This window comes from Cololabis saira, chromosome 18 (genome assembly GCF_033807715.1).
Source record: "Cololabis saira isolate AMF1-May2022 chromosome 18, fColSai1.1, whole genome shotgun sequence".
Lineage (NCBI taxonomy): Eukaryota > Metazoa > Chordata > Actinopteri > Beloniformes > Belonidae > Cololabis > Cololabis saira.
In genome coordinates, this window is record NC_084604.1 from 16906303 (window position 1) to 16925668 (window position 19366).

The 19366-nt window shown below is 39.9% G+C and overlaps 1 protein-coding gene across 1 annotated transcript; it reads right to left on the minus strand.

Annotated features, from left to right (window-relative positions):
• Positions 1 to 1734: 1734 nt before the first annotated feature.
• On the minus strand, positions 1735 to 15112 carry psmc1b (proteasome 26S subunit, ATPase 1b). The gene is made up of 11 exons (XM_061746556.1): positions 15061 to 15112; positions 10827 to 10880; positions 9884 to 9980; positions 9051 to 9175; positions 8756 to 8941; positions 8413 to 8541; positions 8157 to 8253; positions 6419 to 6608; positions 3742 to 3893; positions 2999 to 3153; positions 1735 to 2046 (listed from the first exon to the last, which is right to left on the minus strand). Exons 1-11 carry the CDS (start codon positions 15061 to 15063, stop codon positions 1912 to 1914), a joined length of 1323 nt encoding a protein of 440 aa, XP_061602540.1. The 5' UTR covers positions 15064 to 15112; the 3' UTR covers positions 1735 to 1911.
• Between the last annotated feature and the right edge of the window lie 4254 nt (positions 15113 to 19366).

The window sequence follows — 19366 nt, forward strand, 5'->3', positions numbered from 1 at the left end:
TTGTGCCCTGTTTACCGGGAGAAACAGCTATTACATAAGCAGATATACTTTTTTTTTTGCAGCTCCTTCTGCTTTTAGAGTCTCTTTCTCTCTAACGCAGACATTTTCTCTTTTTAATACTTCCCTGGGATTATGTTTCCCTGCACATTTTTTGAATTAGTCACGGTTCGACCACATCCACTCCACCTGTCTTTTGAATAAAAAAAAAAAAACATAAAAAGTCTTATCTAAGAGCTTATTTGCAGACTGCAGGGTTTGAAAAGCAAAAAACTGACCCCTTAAAAAGAACAAGCAACCGTCCCAGAGTTTCCCCCTGCAGTTGACGGGGTAAACGTCTCCTGAGCACAGCCATCTTCGTGTCGCCCTCCCGAGCCCCATGGCCCAACGTGCCACGAGTGATTTAAAGTTTCTCGTTTTCATTTGCTGAATGTGCTGCATTTGAAATGCGTGACTGATTTAATATGGGGAGGTTGTTTTTGCGAGGAGGGGGGCTGCAGTGCAGCAGCAGCAGCGGCAGCAGCGGCACTCTTAACTCGAGGCCCTGCAAAGTGGTTTGTTGCCTGCTGCATGGGGCCACTTTCTGCTGAGTCCCGAGTTCCACACGGTTCCACATCAGGAGGAATTAAATCAACGCCGCCGCTCTCCACGTGTCAAGACGTCAGCGAGGGGCAGCTCGACTGGATTTACTCAACTTTTAGGCCGATTTTGAACTCGGGAGAGAAAAATCATGTCACATGACCACTAGGGCTGCACGATTAATCGTTAAAAAATCGCGATCTCGATTCATGCTTGAACGCAATCTCATTTCCATATGACGATTTAAAAAAAAAAAAAAAAAAAAAAAAAAAAATTTCTTGATGTTTATTGTTTTTATGTTCAATGTCAGCTGTTACAAAGTTGATGCCAGTCTTTTATCAGGCACCATCATATTTTTTGTAACGTTTACCTTTTGTATCGGCAGCTTCTTAATAGCAGCAAAAGGCAATGGGGGGGTTCATCCCAGCCAGAGGAATAATTTGTTGCCTCAGAACTACAGGATCTGTTACAAGTCCCCTTTCTGAAAGGGTGTTCAACTCAGGGAGGAACAAATATTGTTCAAAATTGTTATTATTGTTTAAATTATTCAAAGGTTTGTGTAAAGAAGACAAGAGATGTTTATTGTTATTATATTTTTGTTCAGCTGTTGCAAAGTTAAAGTAATAAGTGCAATAAATATTATATTGGAAAAAAATCGTGAGAGAATCGTGATCTCAATTCTAAGCAAAAAAATCGTGATTCTCATTTTGTCCAGAATCGTGCAGCCCTAACGACCACTGCAGATACTTATAATTAACTATTTTCTGTCCACACTTGAAGGGAAGCATTAATGCATTGGTATTATGCAGCTCCTGGAGGCAACGTCTGAGTAAAAAAGCGACAGTCAGGGAGCTTTAATTACGCGCACCTCTCCTGTCCCAGTCTCAGGAGTCAAACAGAATATTAAACTAACTAATGGAGGACTTTTCTTTGAAATGTAGGGTCCATTTATTCATGCCTTTGGGTTTCTGGTGTTTCCATACAGCAAAAATGAACTGTACACGCAGTATAAACAAGGACGTCTGTGACATAAACAGAGTGTGCTGATGAACTCAACATGCAGAAATGTAACAGGAAGCAGATGTCACCAGATGGGGCGGAAAGATAAAGCGCCCCAAACAAATCAAACTGGTACAAGTGACGACCAACACAACAAGAGTGGATATATTTGTGGTTTTTATTTACTGTCTTAACACATAACGGCAACAGGGGAGTGGGAGAGGCCAGACATCACATGCACAAAATATATCAAAAACTCTGTGGGGAGACGAGTCTGCTGCTGTTTCCCCTCTCTCTCACGAACAGATGGAGAGGAGGGTGGAGAAAGTTTCAGGGTTAGAGGTAAAGCCCCTCCGGTGTGCCTTCCTGCTTCTTATAAAGGACGTTTTCCTTGGATTTCTTGAAGTCTTCGTTGGTGACTTTCATGCGACGCTCTCGCAGCGCCATGAGGCCGGCTTCTGTGCAGATGGCCTGGAGGGTCAGAGGAGAGGAACACAGTTTTTACCTTCCATAAATGATTTTAATAAAAAGGATGTGCTGTGCTCTGTAGAAGGAGAACAACAACGCTTTTGCTGTAGCTCATTTAAATGCTGTGGGAAACAAAAGCAGCAGGAACAAAGGTCTGCTTTGTGTTGTTCTGTAACCCGGTTTTGTGTGTTTAACCTCCCGGCTTCGCAGTGCAAACTAGTCATTAAGAAAAGAGAAAAAAGCTGTGACTAACACCGAGTGGAATGTGAAAACGGCTTATTTAAAGAATTAATAGAAACATCACAGTTAAAAAAAACAAACAGCCAATACTGTATAAAGTTGAAGCTTATTCAAGTTCCTCCCGTATGAAAGCTCCACGCCGCTGGGATTGATTAGAGCTGGCTTCAGTTCAGTCATGACTCGTGTTAATGACGCGTCTGAGTCAGCAACACTTCCAGCAGCGTTTCTCAACCGCGTCCCAGAAGCGTTTCAGCCTCATACATGAGCCGTCCCTCCCACTCGTCCCACTAGGGGGCAGCAGAGCCGAGGCAGTGACTCGGATATTTCTAAATCGAGAACTTTTACCAGTTAATTATCAGCTGACATGGAAATCATTTAGAAAATTAGCCCCGGTGGGTTTTCCTGCAGACGGTTTTTTTCATCTCATTCTGCTGAGCCACATCCAAGACTTAACAAAATCAATTAACACTTTTTAAGAAAAAAAAAAAAGTGCAGAGAAAGTTAGACTTAGTAAATCTCTTCTTTCTCTTTAAATTTATTCTTTGTTTATACATTCAATTCTTAAGTGAAGGTGTGGAAAAAGTCGTTGTTGTGCTCCACAAAGTAACTTGTAGGCTTTGGACCTACCAATGAGACAAAAATGTGGCAGGCTCGATGATACGTGGGGGAATTAGGAGGGAAATAAAACAGAGAGAATGAACAGATTGTCTCTTGCCTTGATATCTGCTCCTGATAAGTCATCCTTAGCCAGAATAAGGTCGTCCAGCGTGACGTCGTCAGCCACGGTCATACGGCTGGTGTGGATCTGGAAGATCCTGCGTTTGGTCTTCTCATCTGGCAGAGGGAATTCAATCTTCCTGTCGATTCTCCCTGAAGAGGAGCATGAGAGAGAAAAGCTGATTGCCTCCCATCAGCAGACTAACAGCAGTGAGTCATTTGACAAACGTGTTAAAACCAACACATGTTGTCCAACATTATTTAAGGAAACATTTTTCCGGCGTCTGCCAACACTTCAACTTAAAGTGTGTGAACTCAGAAGGTGATGATACATTTGTTGCAGGTGAAACACTGTTCATGCAGAGTTTTTTTTAAAGTGAAGAACTGCTTTGTTTTAATAACAAAAGGGACATTTTAATCCTCTTATGAAAAATACTGGAAGAAGAGAAAGAATTTCAAAGTGCCAAGTGAAGTTAATGTCCGCCATAAACCTTCAGCTTGGGTCTTTCTTTTAAAGAGCAGCGACTGAAACGAACAAGAACATAAATATTCACTTTTAAAAGCAGGAAAAGACACACACACACAAAAAAAAAAAACACCTGACATTTCAATTTCCACCGCCTGCAATGACTCAGCAGAATGCATCTATTCCCTGAGTGCCAGACAGATTTACAGTGTTGTAGGTTCGTGTGCAGACTCGGAGAGAGGGGGGGGGGGGGGGGTCCGACAGCACCGACTGACCGGGTCTGATGAGCGCTGGATCCAGGGTTTCTATCCGATTGGTGGCCATGATCACTTTGACGTCTCCCCGCGAGTCAAAGCCGTCCAGCTGGTTGAGCAGCTCCAGCATGGTCCTCTGGATCTCCCTCTCACCGCCGGAGTTGGAGTCGTACCTGCGCCGCACACACAGGAAGTCATTGGGCAGCATCATCGGGGATGATATAGCCGAGCAGAAAACGGTTCTATTTGCCTTTAAAGCCCAAACTACATTCAGGACCTGTTCCAAATAAAAGAAACCCGCTATGACCTGAGGGGGAAACTCACGTTTGAGATGACGACAACAAGAACTAATATTAAAAAGAGATGTACATCAATTAAGGCTAGAGAAATTTGGAATAGTTGTAATAACAACCTAAAAATGTGCAGTTCTATGAAGTTCTGTAAATATCCGCCATACCAGTATTTCTTATTATTTATTTTTCTTCTTCTTATTATTATTTGTATACACCAGTTTACTGTTTATAGTGTGTTATTATTACTGTGTTAATACTATTTTTCTATTGATGCCTCTTGTTTTTGCACTATCCCCTTTGCTGCTGTAAACTGCAAATTTCCCCTCTGTGGGACTATTAAAGGATTATCTTATCTTATCTTCAAGTTTAAGGAAATGTTTAAAGAAAATACTGTAAATAAATATAAAACACTATAATTATAAAGTATATTATCAAAAACATTCCAGAATGTGAAACGTCAATTTTATATTTTGTCTTACTTATTTTTGTATTCTTTATGTATTGTTTGTTTCCACGGAGTAAAAGCTAATGTCTCATATATAAGCTGATAAGATAAAAAGGGCACTATAATCTACAGCTTCAGCTACACCTTTTCGGCAAAAGAAATGTTTATTTTACCTTTTCATCTTGTTTTGTAAAAAAGTGTGTACAAGCCGAAATAAAAGATTCATTCATTCATTCATTCATTCATTCATTCATCTTCTCCGTCATTCCAGCAGGTTTCTTAAATTTTGTTAACTAGTTTTGTGTTACGTTGTTGATGAAGAGATGCGCTCATAACTGTTTTTCTGACTTGGAGAGGCCAAGCTAAAAAGAATTTGTTCTGCATTCTGCAGCACCTTCTATCGTTATGTCAGAAGACCCTAAAGTGTTTTAAAACAAAGGAACCTAAAAAACAAAAACAAATAATCAACACACTAACTGACAAAAACGTCAATTAGAAGAACTAAAGGTTCCTACACACAGGTTTCACGCTGCATGACTTGGATCTGCTTAATTTACTGTAATAAGTCAACAATGTCTGTACGATGACGCCCTCTTGAGTCGTACGTTGCATGCAGGATTGCATCATCAGCATCGACGCAGTAAACAACAAAAACGTGTGACAACAAGTCGCTCTGTTGTAGCTCTCACAAAAAAATGCTATAAACTCAGTAGATGGTTACCAGAGTTACAGCAGTCGTGGAGCAGCTCACATTGGGGGACACTGGGATGGCTGGTTTGCACATATGATAAAAGATATTTCCATGATTTCTTTCACCACAGCCATATTTAGTCTGAGACGGCCAAGAATCGTGCAATGCATAAGAAACTTAAAGCTTTAAACGGTCCTTCCACTGTACCGGAGGAATCAATTCAATTACTCTTTAAACACATGAACCATGACTAAATATACACAAGTAGTAAGACCCTCCAGAAAAACACAATTATGCGATCGCACAATTTCCCGCATAATCAAGCAAATGGCGCTTGATTGTGCGGGGCTCGCTTGATTTCACAATCCCCGCATATTTTCCGCATAAAGTTGGGGAGAAAAAGTGAAATGATGCTGCGACGCGCAACGTCACCAGCTTGCGCATTCACAGTCAGGTAAATAAAACAACACTGTGGCGTCTTGCATGAACGTGTGGATGTCAATTAATACTGAATTGTGTGTAACTTAATGGACAAAGTGATTTAACATATGTGTGTGTGTTTGAAAATAGCCCAATTAAAATAAATGCTTTTACAATAGATGTCCTAATACTGAATTGTGTTTAACTGAATAACATTAGCTGCGTGTGTGTGAGGGTGTGAGTGAGAGAGAGAATAAATAAGGTAAAATACAGTTAAATCATTTGTAAAAAATATATATTTTTTGTTTGTAGATTTGTGAGACCTGGGTCGTCACCTGCACTGATGTCAATATTCCCCTCTCTAAGAGCGACCGTCCTACAATGAGGAAATTCCTGAATGAAAAAGTAATCAATGGCGGAGTCATTCCAGGATTTCACCAGCTTCAAGAGAAATACTACTATAGTATTGTAGCATAACAGATTCTGTTCTACCTCACTTTTATAAAGCAGGAAGCAATTATTTAATTTTACAATTTTGTGACTCAGGAATGTTTAAGCCATGCTTAAGTTGAGACAATAAAAAAAAACTAAAATTTGCACCGTCTGTGATGCAGCTTGTTTCTAGCATGCTTGTTTATCATAGGAATCTCTTCTATTCAGTAGTAGCCCAGTTAGAACACTATTACATTTCCAGCATATTCGGCAACTTTTCGCATTTTTCCCCGCAATTTCACCGCATAAAATCATACAAAAACCCTGCATATTTCATCGCATAATCAAGGATTTTTGCCCGCATCTTTCTGGATCATCTGAGTAGTACACCGAATGAATGAGAAAAGCTCCGTGTACCTCTTGGTGCCAATGGCGTCGATCTCATCGATGAAGACGATGGAGGGGGCGTGCTCCTCCGCCACCCGGAACAGCTCTCGCACCAGCTTGGGCCCGTCTCCGAGATACTTCTGGATCAGCTCTGATCCCACCACGCGCAGGAACGTGGCCGAGGTCTGGTTGGCGACGGCTTTGGCGAGCAGCGTCTTACCTGGGACATTCGTAACAGACAGGTTTAGATGATGCTTCTTAATTTATTTTTTTTTCCATTTACACTTTAAAATACAGGAGTGAACATTGATTAATGTCGGACCAAAGAATATTCCTGGAACGTTGATGCTATTCCTGGCCGCCTGATGTCCATTTGTCCATCTTAATGAGACTGTCCAAGGTAGATTTTACTATGACAGATTACATTTTCATTATAGTTAAATCACTCTGCGACCTCAGCTGATGGGTGGAATTTTCTTTACAAGCTTTGAAAGAATGTGTGTGTATTTGAGACAACAACTAACGTCATCACTTTGTCTCATTACTGCATATTAATGGTAAAGTCTGAAAACAAGGAACGAATAACTGAGCTGGTTGAAGTAGAAACGTCAAAGTAGTGTGATAACATCTATGATAAGCATCTATGTTCCAATTATTATATCAGAATCGGAAAAAACTCAGTGATCCTGCCAACAATAGTGGTATCGGGACATAGGAGTATTTACATCTATGCTACATTTGATGACCTCTAATTCTCACAAAACAGAATCCAAAGGAGGCAGCGTTCCTGTGTCGTTTCATTTATTTGTGTACAGCACCTTGTTTCAGCTGCGGTTGTTTTTAAGTGCTTTATAAATAAAGTTGAATTGAGTTGAGTTGGGGCAGAGAAGCGGTGGGACATGAGATGTTGGACAATTCCCCCAATTAATGTCAACGCCTTCCATCGGCCCCCCTCTTACCAGCCCCTCCCTCACAGACTCCGGGTTTGAGCGCCAAGTGCAATGGCCGCGGCCCTCACCTGGATGACCTGTGCCGGGTCACCCCCCCCACGACCTGCCCATATCATATACCCATAAGCATGATGTTGTTTTGTTGTGTGTATGTTGCTTTTCTGTGCTGAGGTGTTTTTTTGCACCTTGACACTAGGTATTAATACACAGTGTGAAGATGCCTTTTTTTCCCCTCCTCACCCCCATCCCAGTGTCATCCTTTCTCTAAAAATGGCGTCCGTATTAATGGTGCCATCGGTGTAAGTTCTCTTGTCTGATTTATGTCTGACCTGGCAATAAAGCTTTTTCTGATTCTGATTCTGGACTGTGCTTGGTGTTTAGTGTTAGCATTACGTCGGCAACATGGTGTTAGTTTATGCTGAAATCCTCATTAGACGTCTCTGAAACGGCTCTCCCTAAACTAATAATAATCTTTTTATTGTCAGTATACATGGAAACACACTGAAATGTTGTCCTCTGCTTTTAATCTATCACAATTTTGGCTAGTAGCACACAAGACTGTGACTGAGTTACAAGAAGTTCTGGCAAACAGCTTTATTAGTGACATCTGGACTGATAACTGATCGGTATCGACCAAAATTCAGAGCCCAGGTAACAGAATCTGTATCCCAAAGGGAAGCAGTGGTATTGAAACATCTCTAAACCTTTTTAACACTGTTGGTTAAACTTGGGGTATAGCTGCTCACACTTTAACTGGAAACCTTAAAAAATCCATCTCTGGTGTTGCTTGTTCTGTGAGAGAAGTTTAAGGAATCTACCTGTGCCAGGTGGTCCATATAAGATGACACCTTTGGGTGGTTTAATGCCCATCTCTTCATAGTATTCTGGGTGTGTGAGAGGCAGCTCCACAGACTCCTATTAAAAACAACAGAAAACTCCACAGTCATCCTCAAAGAGGAAAGAAAAATCACAACACTTGCAACATCACTCTCACTGACGGATGCAGCGGCTGTGAGAGAAAAAACTACTCAGGCCGGGCTGTTTATTTAACATGACCAGAGTGACAAACTCCACCTTAATCTCTTGGATTTGATTGTCCAGGCCTCCTATATCAGCGTACGTCTCTTGTGGGGCCTTTTCTACCTTCATCACCGTCACCAGGGGGTCGGTGTCGTCCATCAGCACCCCAATCACAGCGTGAACCTGCAGCAGATACGACACAGCATGAAGCCGTTTTTACATCAGTCAAGAGAAGTGGGTTACGTTTTCGAGAGCCGCGTTGGAGTCGCTCACCTTTGCTAAAAAAAAAAAAATACTGCCTTGGTTCACTATTGTGAAACTAATTCTTTTAGTTAATTTCCCTTTGGGGATTAATAAAGTAATCTGAATTGAATTAGAACATGTCACCAGATCTTACCTTGTGATTGAGCAGGACAGAACAGCCCGGCTCCAGCAGATCTTTGTCAACAAAGGACAGGATGCTGACGTAGTGCTCGGATCCCACCGAGGTGGAGACGATGGCATGGTTGTCATCTATAATCTCTTCCAGAGTGCCCACAGACATGGGGGTTCCCCGCAGGTCATCCACCTTTGATCTCTCCTCCTGTAAAAACAAACAATATGATTATATTATCATTTTTACAATCAATTATCACACAATAATATTATACACTTATAATAGAAAGTGGGAGATTTGTGGTATAAAGGCTGACCTCCTGTTTCTCTTCTAGGGGCTTCATCTGCTCCTGGTTCCTGATGAACTCCTCCTCCATCAGCAGGTAATCTTTTATCCGTTCCTGCTTCAGCAGCTTCAGGCGGCACTGAGTGTGAGGCGTGACTGAAAGTTGGACAGATATCACATTTTAAAACCATACATTAGAATAGATAACATCAGTTCAAGTCTAATAATTTGATTCGTAGACTTTACCGCCTTCACTTCATCATAAATTGCGAGTATCATGCATCTTCTCCTAAAAATGTATATTAGTCTGCGTTACTTTAATTTACACTGCGCTCCATCAAATACTTTGACACTTTGCCGTAATACAAAAAGACAAAGTCAGATTAATTAAATATGTGATGCAAAACTTGAAGGAGTTTGTGAAGAGAAAACCAGGTGCCAGACGAGTAAAATGCTTCTCAACAGTCTCTAGCCCCTTTCACACAGCCAGTTCGAGGCGGGAACGTTGCGCCTTTAAGCCGCCTCGCTGTTCTGTGTGAAAGTCACGGAGGCGGAATGGGGGGGCCAAGTGGCCCCACCAATAAGCCGGCAGCGGAGGTAGTCACAGAGCCGTCACAGAGACGAAACGGGGTCTGTGTGAATGACACAGCCGGCATGCCGGCATGCCACTAGACGCTGACGCTGTCGTCACGCCTCTGATTGCGGAACGCCGGCATGCTGTGTGAATTTACAGACGGGAGCGGCGTTATGCCGGCGTTGTATGGTTCTGTGTGAACCAACAAAGGCGGCGTATTGGCAGGACTTCTTTACACCAATATTGCGGAATCTCTGTGTGAAAGGGGCTTTTGGCTCTTCTCTCTTTACCCAGTGGCAGTTTGCTTGCTGCATCAGGTCCCTTGGTCTTCTTCTTTTTCTTGCCAACTCTTGTAGGAATGGGAGGCTCATACTTCTTTTTCTTATCCTTCAATAAAAACAATAATAAAAAAAAAATCAGTATGATGAATATCAGAAAAAAAAGATTCTAATTACTTTATTAGCCATTTGTGTAAAACACATAGGAATTTGTTCTGATGATGGGAAAATAAGAATCCACTGTGTTTATATAAATAAATCCTCGAAAGATTTTTCCTGAAAACAAATATAGCAAAGAGTTGTAAAAGACACTTGTGTCGTGTTTCTTTTGATTGACCTAAGAACAAAACAGAAACCCGCTACAGCCCCAGCCTTTAACAGCTGTCGTAAGTGTAGTTAGCAACGAACTGGAATCGTCCCGCCTCCACAACATTGCAATTGTTATGCATCGCTGCATCCCTGTAATTTGTTATTGCCTAACTGGAAGGGAAAGACCCCCCCTGCTTATGTTCACTTTATTACAGAAGTGATGCTGGGATTAGAATGAGAAAATCAGGTATACGGTATATTGTTTGGAGGATAAATATGACAAAACTTGGTCACATAAGTCTTATTAAGACCCTGCCAAAATTGCCTGACCCCCATTGTTTTCCTCCCTCTCATGCCGATGATCCAGAGTGCTGGTGTTATGATCGCGTTGGTCGAGGCAAACTGGTTTGGGTCTTTTTTTACGAATCTATCCGTTTTTGTTTGAGTATATTTCTTTTCCTTTCTGTGTGTGAGTGTTTGTTACTTGTATTGTGTGTTTGGTTGTGTGGGTGACTGAGGATGCCACCTGGATGAGGTGAGGGGTTGACATTAATGTAAATGTTTTTGATATAGAAAAAATATACATAAAACTTGTAAAACAAGAAAAAGAAGAAAAAAATAAACTAATCTACAATTACATTCTCACCTTGTCATCCTTCTTTCCACCTCCTGGACCGTGACCTCCACTCTGACTTTGACCCTGGAAAAATATCAGACTTTAATACACCCAGTATGTAACGATGCACTACTACTTGGCCAAAAGAAAGTCATCACTTGAATCTAAGTAAGCGAATATGCAAGTGTCTCCTCTACAAAAGTGCTGCAGTGATTAGTATGTATCAGCTGGCAGCTTGATATTTAACTAATGAGGCGAGTAGCTTCCCATTTCATCCAACCATGTCGGGAGCAACAGATAAAAGGTCATATTGCCAAGGAGAGTCGGGTTTGCAAATTGACAGAAATACATATTTTGAGACCACCACAAATGCACACGCTCACATCACCCATCATCAGCCAGAGTTGAAAGAAGTTTAACAATTAAAACCGTCAGCATCTTAACCAACACTTTACTCAGCTCCGTCCTTAACTGCAAACGACCTACTCCCCTACAGTGTTGTCATCAATAAAGGCTTTCAATATACTGTATGTTACAGACAACTGAGTCAAAGTAGGTGTTGTTTATTTACAGAGAAAGGTTTGTTTTATTCTATGTTTGACTCATCTTGTGTTGACATACTTGAAGTCGTTACTAAATTTAGTTACACTGACTTGGATAGTACTAGGGCTGGGCGACATATCGAGATTTTAATATATATCGATATATTTTCAAACGCGATATGGTACAGGACAATATCGTTTATATCGATTTCTAAAAAAAAAAAAAAAAAAAAAAAAAAAAAAAAAATTTTTAAGGATGTTTTTTTTAAATGTTTTTGATATAGCTTATTTTGTGACAAATTGACTTGAATGTTTTATTTGAGATTTGCACAAATGTTTTGTTATTTGCACAACTGTCAAACTCAGTGGAAAAGTCTGTCTGTTACTGTCTACATTGTATTAATTGTACAGTGTATTTTAATTTAATTGTTATGCAGGAAAGGGATATTTGTTTTATTTTATTCGAGAAGCATTTTTATTCTATATATGCAGGCAGTTTATTTTTATTTCATTTGTTTTATACATTTTGATATTGTGCAGACCTCTGTTAACAAAGGTACCTGTGTGACATTTGGCACGAGGCTTTGTATTAAAACTGAAGGTTTTTTTAAGGGTTTGCCTCAGAAAAAAATGAAGCTAACAGAGATGCTATGCTATAATGCTTTGGGGGAAACCCCAATTAAGGCACAGAAAAAATATCGAGATATATATCGAGTATCGCCATTTAGCTAGAAAATATCGAGATATGACTTTTGGTCCATATCGCCCAGCCCTAGATAGTACTATGTCTTATGATGCTCAACCATGTTTATCACCTGGCAGCGTGAAAGTGTGCGCACACGTCGGCCACACTTTGTGAGAAAAGGGAAAAATGCAACTGCTTTAGAAGGGGGCTGAGTCAGTCTGAAGTCAGTTCAGAGAGCTCTGATGATGTTTAACCTTTACATACAGTATCCCCCTCATAATTATCAAATCAAAATCATAATCTCTCTGTACATCATTTTGCGTGTAATTTTGTGCATTATCTGCACTAAAACACGTTTAGAAAGTTGTAAAACATTTCCATTATTGTATATTAATGGTCACATTAAAATAAATCTTCAAATTTTCTAGCTAAAAAGAAAAGTGTTAATGTTTATTTTTGTTTTTATGCACAGAAAAATTGGTAAAATTAGATCCCTGGATAGTATGCAAGGGTTCATGAGTATTGAAATGTTAGGATAATTTTGTATGGAGTTAAGCTTCATTTTATTGTAATTATTTTAATTGGATATACATTCCCTACTTCACTGTAAGATTAATTTAAAGCTTTTGTAAATAAAATGATCAAATTAATTCATTGGCTCTGATAATCTGTCTTTTTTGCACAGGAAAAAATTTAGCTAGTGGAAATTCTGATTGGCTGGTAACTTCAGAAATTTACCAGCCACATTGGCTGGTGATCAAAAAAGTTTATTTAGAGCCCTGATTTGATTATATATATAATATTCATATATATATTAATTTAACCTTTATTTTGTGAATGAGCAGGCTTTTCTTCTTCCCTGATGGCATGACTAAAATCCAAGATCAAAATGTCTCAAACAGATAAAGAGGCTTTTTTATGGAGCTTAATAATTGTCCATACTTTGAGATAATCCAGACCTGAAGACATCTACAATGTTTGAAGTGTTTTGGAAAAGACTTTTATCACCAAAAGAATTGTTTTTGAGACATTTTCCTGCAACTCTGGACGTGATTGAATATGAATGAGCACCTATAAACGATGTCATAGCGAATACCATAATCCCAGATAGAGTTGGTCCATGAAACTGTTGGATTGTGGCTTATTTTGGCTGAAAAATAAACATTATTAATAATTATCTTCCGGTTAGCAGTAAAGTTTTCTTGGCATCTACCGTTAGCACATGAAATTCTACATTGGAACACTTTTAACCAAAGATAAGTCCAATAGTAACATCATCCACGAAAAAGGTACACTGAACAGTGACGAAAAAGATGGATTTTTAACAGTGTATGGGTAGCTGTATGTGACTCACTTAATATTCAGGGTTTGCAAAATGAAAGAAATAATTTGAGAACATCAAAAATGCACACGCTCACATCACCCATCATCAGCCAGAGTTGAAAGAAGATCAACAATTAAAACCTTCAGCATCTTTACCAAGCTTTGTCCTTAACTGCAAATGACCTACTCCCCTACAGTGTTGTCAACAATACAGGCTTTGATATACCGTATGTTACAGACAACTGAGTCAAAGTAGGTGTTTATTTACAGAGAAAGGTTTGTTTTCTTTTGATGTTTGAATACAAGTGACTCCTCTTGTGTTGACATACTAGCAGTCGTTACTAAATGTAGTTCCTATGATGCTCAACCCTGTTTAAAAACTAAATGTTTCTCAAACACCTGCAGTTGGACGGGACAGTAATATCCATATATATATATATATACATACATACACACACACACACAATATCTATCTATCTATCTATCTATCTATCTATCTATCTATCTATCTATCTATCTATATATATATATATATATATATATATATATATATATATATACATACATACAGTACTGGAGTTGAGGGGGGATGGCATCCCCCCTGAAATAAAAACGGTCAAAATCATCCCCCCTGTAAAACTGCCATCCCCCCTTTCCATCCCTTATGTCATTTCATCAATGAATGTGGTTTTACTGCTATTTCAACATTTAGAGTCATCACCAGAAAAATAACTTATTTGACAATTTTCACCTGTTTCAAGTAAATTTTCAGTTGAAATAAGTAGGAAAATCTGCCAGTGGGACAAGATTTATTTTCTCATTACAAGCAAATAAATCTTGTTCCACTGGCAGATTTTTCTACTTATTTCAAGTTAAAATCTACTTGAAACAGGTGAAAATTGTTGTTTTTTCCAGTGATCAGTCTTGTTTTAAGTGTAATGAGATTTTTTTTTTGCTAAAATGAGACATTTTAACTAGAAATAACACAAATATTCTTCTTAAGATTTTTTGCAGTGATCCATTTTACTTATCCTGTGAAGGACAGAGTCATATTGATAAGTTCAGAAAACTGTTTTTTATTGTTGTGTTTTGATGTATTTGATGTAAGCCCAGTGGATATTTAAAGCTTACAGAAGGCTTTTCTTCTTCCCTGATGACATTAACATGATCCAAGATCACAATGTCGCAAACAGATAAAAAGGGGTTTTATGACGCTTAATAATTGTCCATAATTTGAGATAATAATAAATAATAATGATAAGACATCTACAATGTTTGAGACTTTTATCACCAAAATAATAGTTTTTGACACATTTTCCTGCAACGTGATTGAATCTGAATGAGCAGTTATAAACGATGTCAAAGCGAAGAACATCATCCCAGCACTTTACGATAAGTGAAGAAGATAAGTCCAATATCAACATCATCCACGGAAAAAAACTACACTGAAGAGCGTAAATCTGCCTTAAACAAAGAAAAATGAGATATTCAAGCCCTTTTCTGTAGCTACAGAAGAGCTAACGCGGCTAGTAGGTTTATAACATCCGTGTCGCTCTGCTGTTACTGATGTGTAAAAATACCATGGAGGCAATTGAAAGTACACGTGAACACAATTTAAAAACATCTACGGTATTATGAATGCAGACATGTGTGTGTATTAAAAGTTTAAGGAAGAAAACAGTTGAGCTGGAGAGAAAACTGCTGGCTCACTTACCATCGCTGCGCGTCCCTCTGCTGTGACGTCACGCGCTACGGCAACTACCTGGGACCAAAATCTCAGACAGCGTTTTTGTTCTCTGACGTTGTTCTGCACTAACTTGATAAGATAAACTTTCTTGATATGACACAGAGTAAAATGACCTTACCCAACCATGGATTTATCTACATGCAGCAACGTTTTCAGATTCAGATTCTTTTATTGCCATTCAAGCATAACATCTGAGAATAGAATAGAATAGAATAGAATAGAATAGAATAGAATAGAATAGAATAGAATAGAATAGAATAGAATAGAAAGGTGCAGCAGTGTGAGGTAGTCATGGTTATTGAAAGGTGCATTGTTACAGCATATAATATAATAACACCTGAGAATAGAATAGAATAGAATAGAATAGAATAGAAGAAACTTTATTGGCCAAGTATGAACATGCCAGACAGGGAATTTGTTTTCGTTTGTTTTTTTCGCTCACTGAAGCCAGATTTAAATAGTCCATTTCCATTCCATTTGTTTATTTGGAAGGGACAGATACAGAAAACACAGACAGACATAAATGGCTATCTGATGCCTGTATCATAGCGATTATAGCGAATGCTAATTTGCAACACTCGTCCCTGTTATGTATCTCTGTATTGGGAATAGCTGTCCTCCTCCTGTGTGGTGGGGGAGGCGCTGTTTCCCTGGTGCCTTGGTGCTTTCCTCATTTTTGCCTTTCAGGTCAGGTCCAATCCAGGTGCACAGGATTGGGTCTGATTGCCTGGGAGGGTATTTAAGGAGAGGGTTCCAGGGCTGCCACGCTCTCTCCCTCCCTGCCTGCGACAACAACGGCCAACCATTTTTCCCTTAGTTGTTTCTTGTTACTTTGCACATTATTATCTTTAGTTACCTTGTACCTTAGGGCCTTATTTTTAATAAATACATGAAATGGTTTACCTGTGTGGTCTCCCTACTTGTTATGATCTACCGTGAGCCAGGTGGTCATAACATCCCTAACAGGGCTCACATCACAATTAAAAGAAAGGAGTTAGAAAAGTACACATACTTGACATGCCCTTACAAACATTAAAAACATACACAATACAAACATTAAAAACATACAAAATTACACACATAATACGAGCTAGCTTTGTTTATCTAGGCCTATCTGCACACACATCTCTACTGCTATAATTATTCCAACATATAGCCTAACTATCCTACCTACATATGCTACTAATCCTTTGTAAGAGGAACCTCATGCACACACACACACACACACACACACACACACACACACACACACACACACACACCTACCCCCATGCGCGCACCGCATTTTTGTTTTCTAACATTATTTTGCACTAACTTGATAAGATAAACTTTCTTCCATCGGCCATTTTGAACATTTTGAATAAATTGCGTAATTTTGGCGCAATTTATGCCATTCCTTCGACAGTTAATACGGCCCGAACCGTAACGTGTCCCCAAGTGTGTTATACATCAAAATGTGCGTCTCCATCCTGTGACAACGCACATTACTTTTCTCAGTCAAAAGCGTTACCGTAGCGACGCTAGACGCCAAAAAGCACGCCCCCCCTTCATCTGATTGGTCCATATTTGATAGTTCCCCAAAAGTCACCAAATTTTGCATGCAAGCCAGGCCTCGTGATAAATTTGATATTTCATGGTTTGCATGAATGGGCGTGGCCTAACGGCTCAACAGCGCCCCCTAGAATACTTTTCTCTGCCATAATTTTTGAATGGTTTGACATAAAGGCTCATGGGTGGTGTCATTGGACTTAGTTTTGAGTCCTTGACCTTAATTGGTGCAAATTGCACGTGCGAGGGCCCGTTCATCGCTGCTTGCAGCTTTAATTATTATTATTATAGCAAAGTGGTTGATTACTCTGAACTCTCAGCAAACTGAGATCCATAGTTTCTGCCACTGAAATTGAAATGCTCACACATGCTTTCATTTCATCCCAGATTGTCTGCTGCAATGCACTTTTTACTGCACTTAGTTCTTCTGCTCTGGAGCACCTACAGTTAGTCCAAAATGCTGCTGCAAGACTACTCACCAGGTCAAATAGACGGTCACACATCACTCCCATACTTAAATCTCTCCACTGGCTCCCGGTTTCATTTAGAATACAGTTTAAAATCCTCACCCTCACCCACAGAGCACTGCATGGTCAGGCTCCCTCTTATATAACTGACCTACTGGAACTGTATTCACCAGCTCGCTTGCTCAGATCAAATATGCAGAACTTACTGGCTATCTCTCGCACCCACCTTAAGACTCGTGGTGACCGAGCTTTCAAGGTTATGGCCGCTAAACTTTGGAATGCTCTACCTGCAACTTTTAGATCTATTGAGTCTGTGAGCTCTTTTAAAAGCCAACTAAAAACCTACCCTTTTAAACAGGCTTTTATGTAAACTGCATTGTTTTAAGTTATTTTATGTCTTAAAACAAATAAAATACATAGAATACATGATAGAAAAGAAAAGTTATTTTATGTCTTTTCTTTTCTATCATGTATTCTATGTATGTTATTGCTCTAAACTGTTTTATTCTGTAAAGCACTTTGTGACAAAGTGGGATTGTGTGTAAGTGAAATCCTTCTGGCAAGATGTTATAAGCATGATCGATAAAGTATTTACTAAGAAGCTACCCCTGGATCCCAAACTTTTCCTTCTGGGCATATATCCAACTACCCCACATTTATAAAATAAAGAATCTAGATTAGTAGATATGTGTATATTACAAGCTAAATGTATAATTTCTCTTAATTGGAAAAATGTCGATGCTCCAAGAATTGGAAGATGGATTAAATACATGACATCAAATGTGACATTGGAAAAGTTAACGTCCATTATTAAACGGAAACATCATGTTTTTGATGACATCTGGAGACCTTTTATAAGGTTTTTGAGACATGATGTTAATGTTGGTAATTTGCTTCAGCAGGAAGAGGCTCTGAGGGGGTAGGATGTCAGTGCATGAGTCCTATTGTATCTGTAGGATTTTTTTTTTTCTCACTCACTCACTCATCATTCTCACTCATCTTCTTCCGCTTATCCGTTCCCGGGTCGTGGGGGCAGCAGCCTCAGCAGGGATGCCCAGACTTCCTTCACCCCAGACACTTCCTCCAGCTCTTCTGAGGGGAGTCCGAGGCGTTCCCAGGCCAGCCGAGAGACATAGTCTCTCCAGCGTGTCCTGGGTCTTCCCCGTGGTCTCCTCCCGGTGGGACATGCCTGGAACACCTCCCTAGGGAGGCGTCCATGAGGCATCCGGTACAGATGCCCAAGTTGACTCCTCTCAATGTTTTTTCTCGTTTTATTTTATTTTTCCGACGAAATGAGGGCCTTTTTGCCCCCCTAAACGTGCCCCAAAAGTCACCAAATTTTGCACGCAAGCCAGGCCTGGCGAAAAATTTGATATTTAATGGTTTGCATTAATGGGCGTGGCCTAATGGCTCAAAAGCGCCCCCTAGAAAACTTCGTGCCTCAAGCCCCACAATACGGTTTGACGTACATGCACGAAAACAAAACCGTACACACCTGTATCATGTCGCAACTTAAAGAAAGGTCTCTTGGCGCCACGGCCGAAACCGAACAGGAAGTTGGCCATTTTGAATTAATCATGTAATTTTGGCGCAATTTATGCCATTTCTTGGTCCGCTTCTTCGCCCGAACCGTAACATGCACCCAGGTGTGTTATACATCAAAATGTGCGTCTAGATCCTGCGATGATGCGCATTACTTTTCTCTTTCAAAAGCGTTACTGTGGCGATGATAGATGCCAAAAAGCGCACCCCCCTTTCATCTGATTGGTCCATATTTGATAGTTCCTACTTTCTGCTATAACTTTTGAATGGTTTGACATAAAGAGTCGTGGGTGGTATTGGTATTGAGTAATTGACCATAATTGGTGCAAATTAGCCCCGCCCCTTCTTCTGATTGGTCGATATTTGATAGTTCCTATTTTCTGCCATAACTTTTCATTCATATTTTATTGGTGAAAATTGCATGCGCGAGGGCCCGTTCATCGCTGCTTGCAGCTTTAATTTATTATTACTTTTTCTTACTTTTTGCTTTATCTTCATCTAATCTTTTTTAGTTTTTGTCACACTCCACTCTGCTGTTCTTCTGCTGTGGTGGAAAATTCCACTCACTTAACTTCTGGCCACAGCTCCCAATCAGGCCAATCAGCCACACCTGCTGCTCCCAAATGCATCTCATTCCCCGGCCGCTTTATAAGCAGCTCCAGTTCATCCACTCACTGCCAGACTGTCTTAGCTTCATGCCTGACCTTCCAGCATTC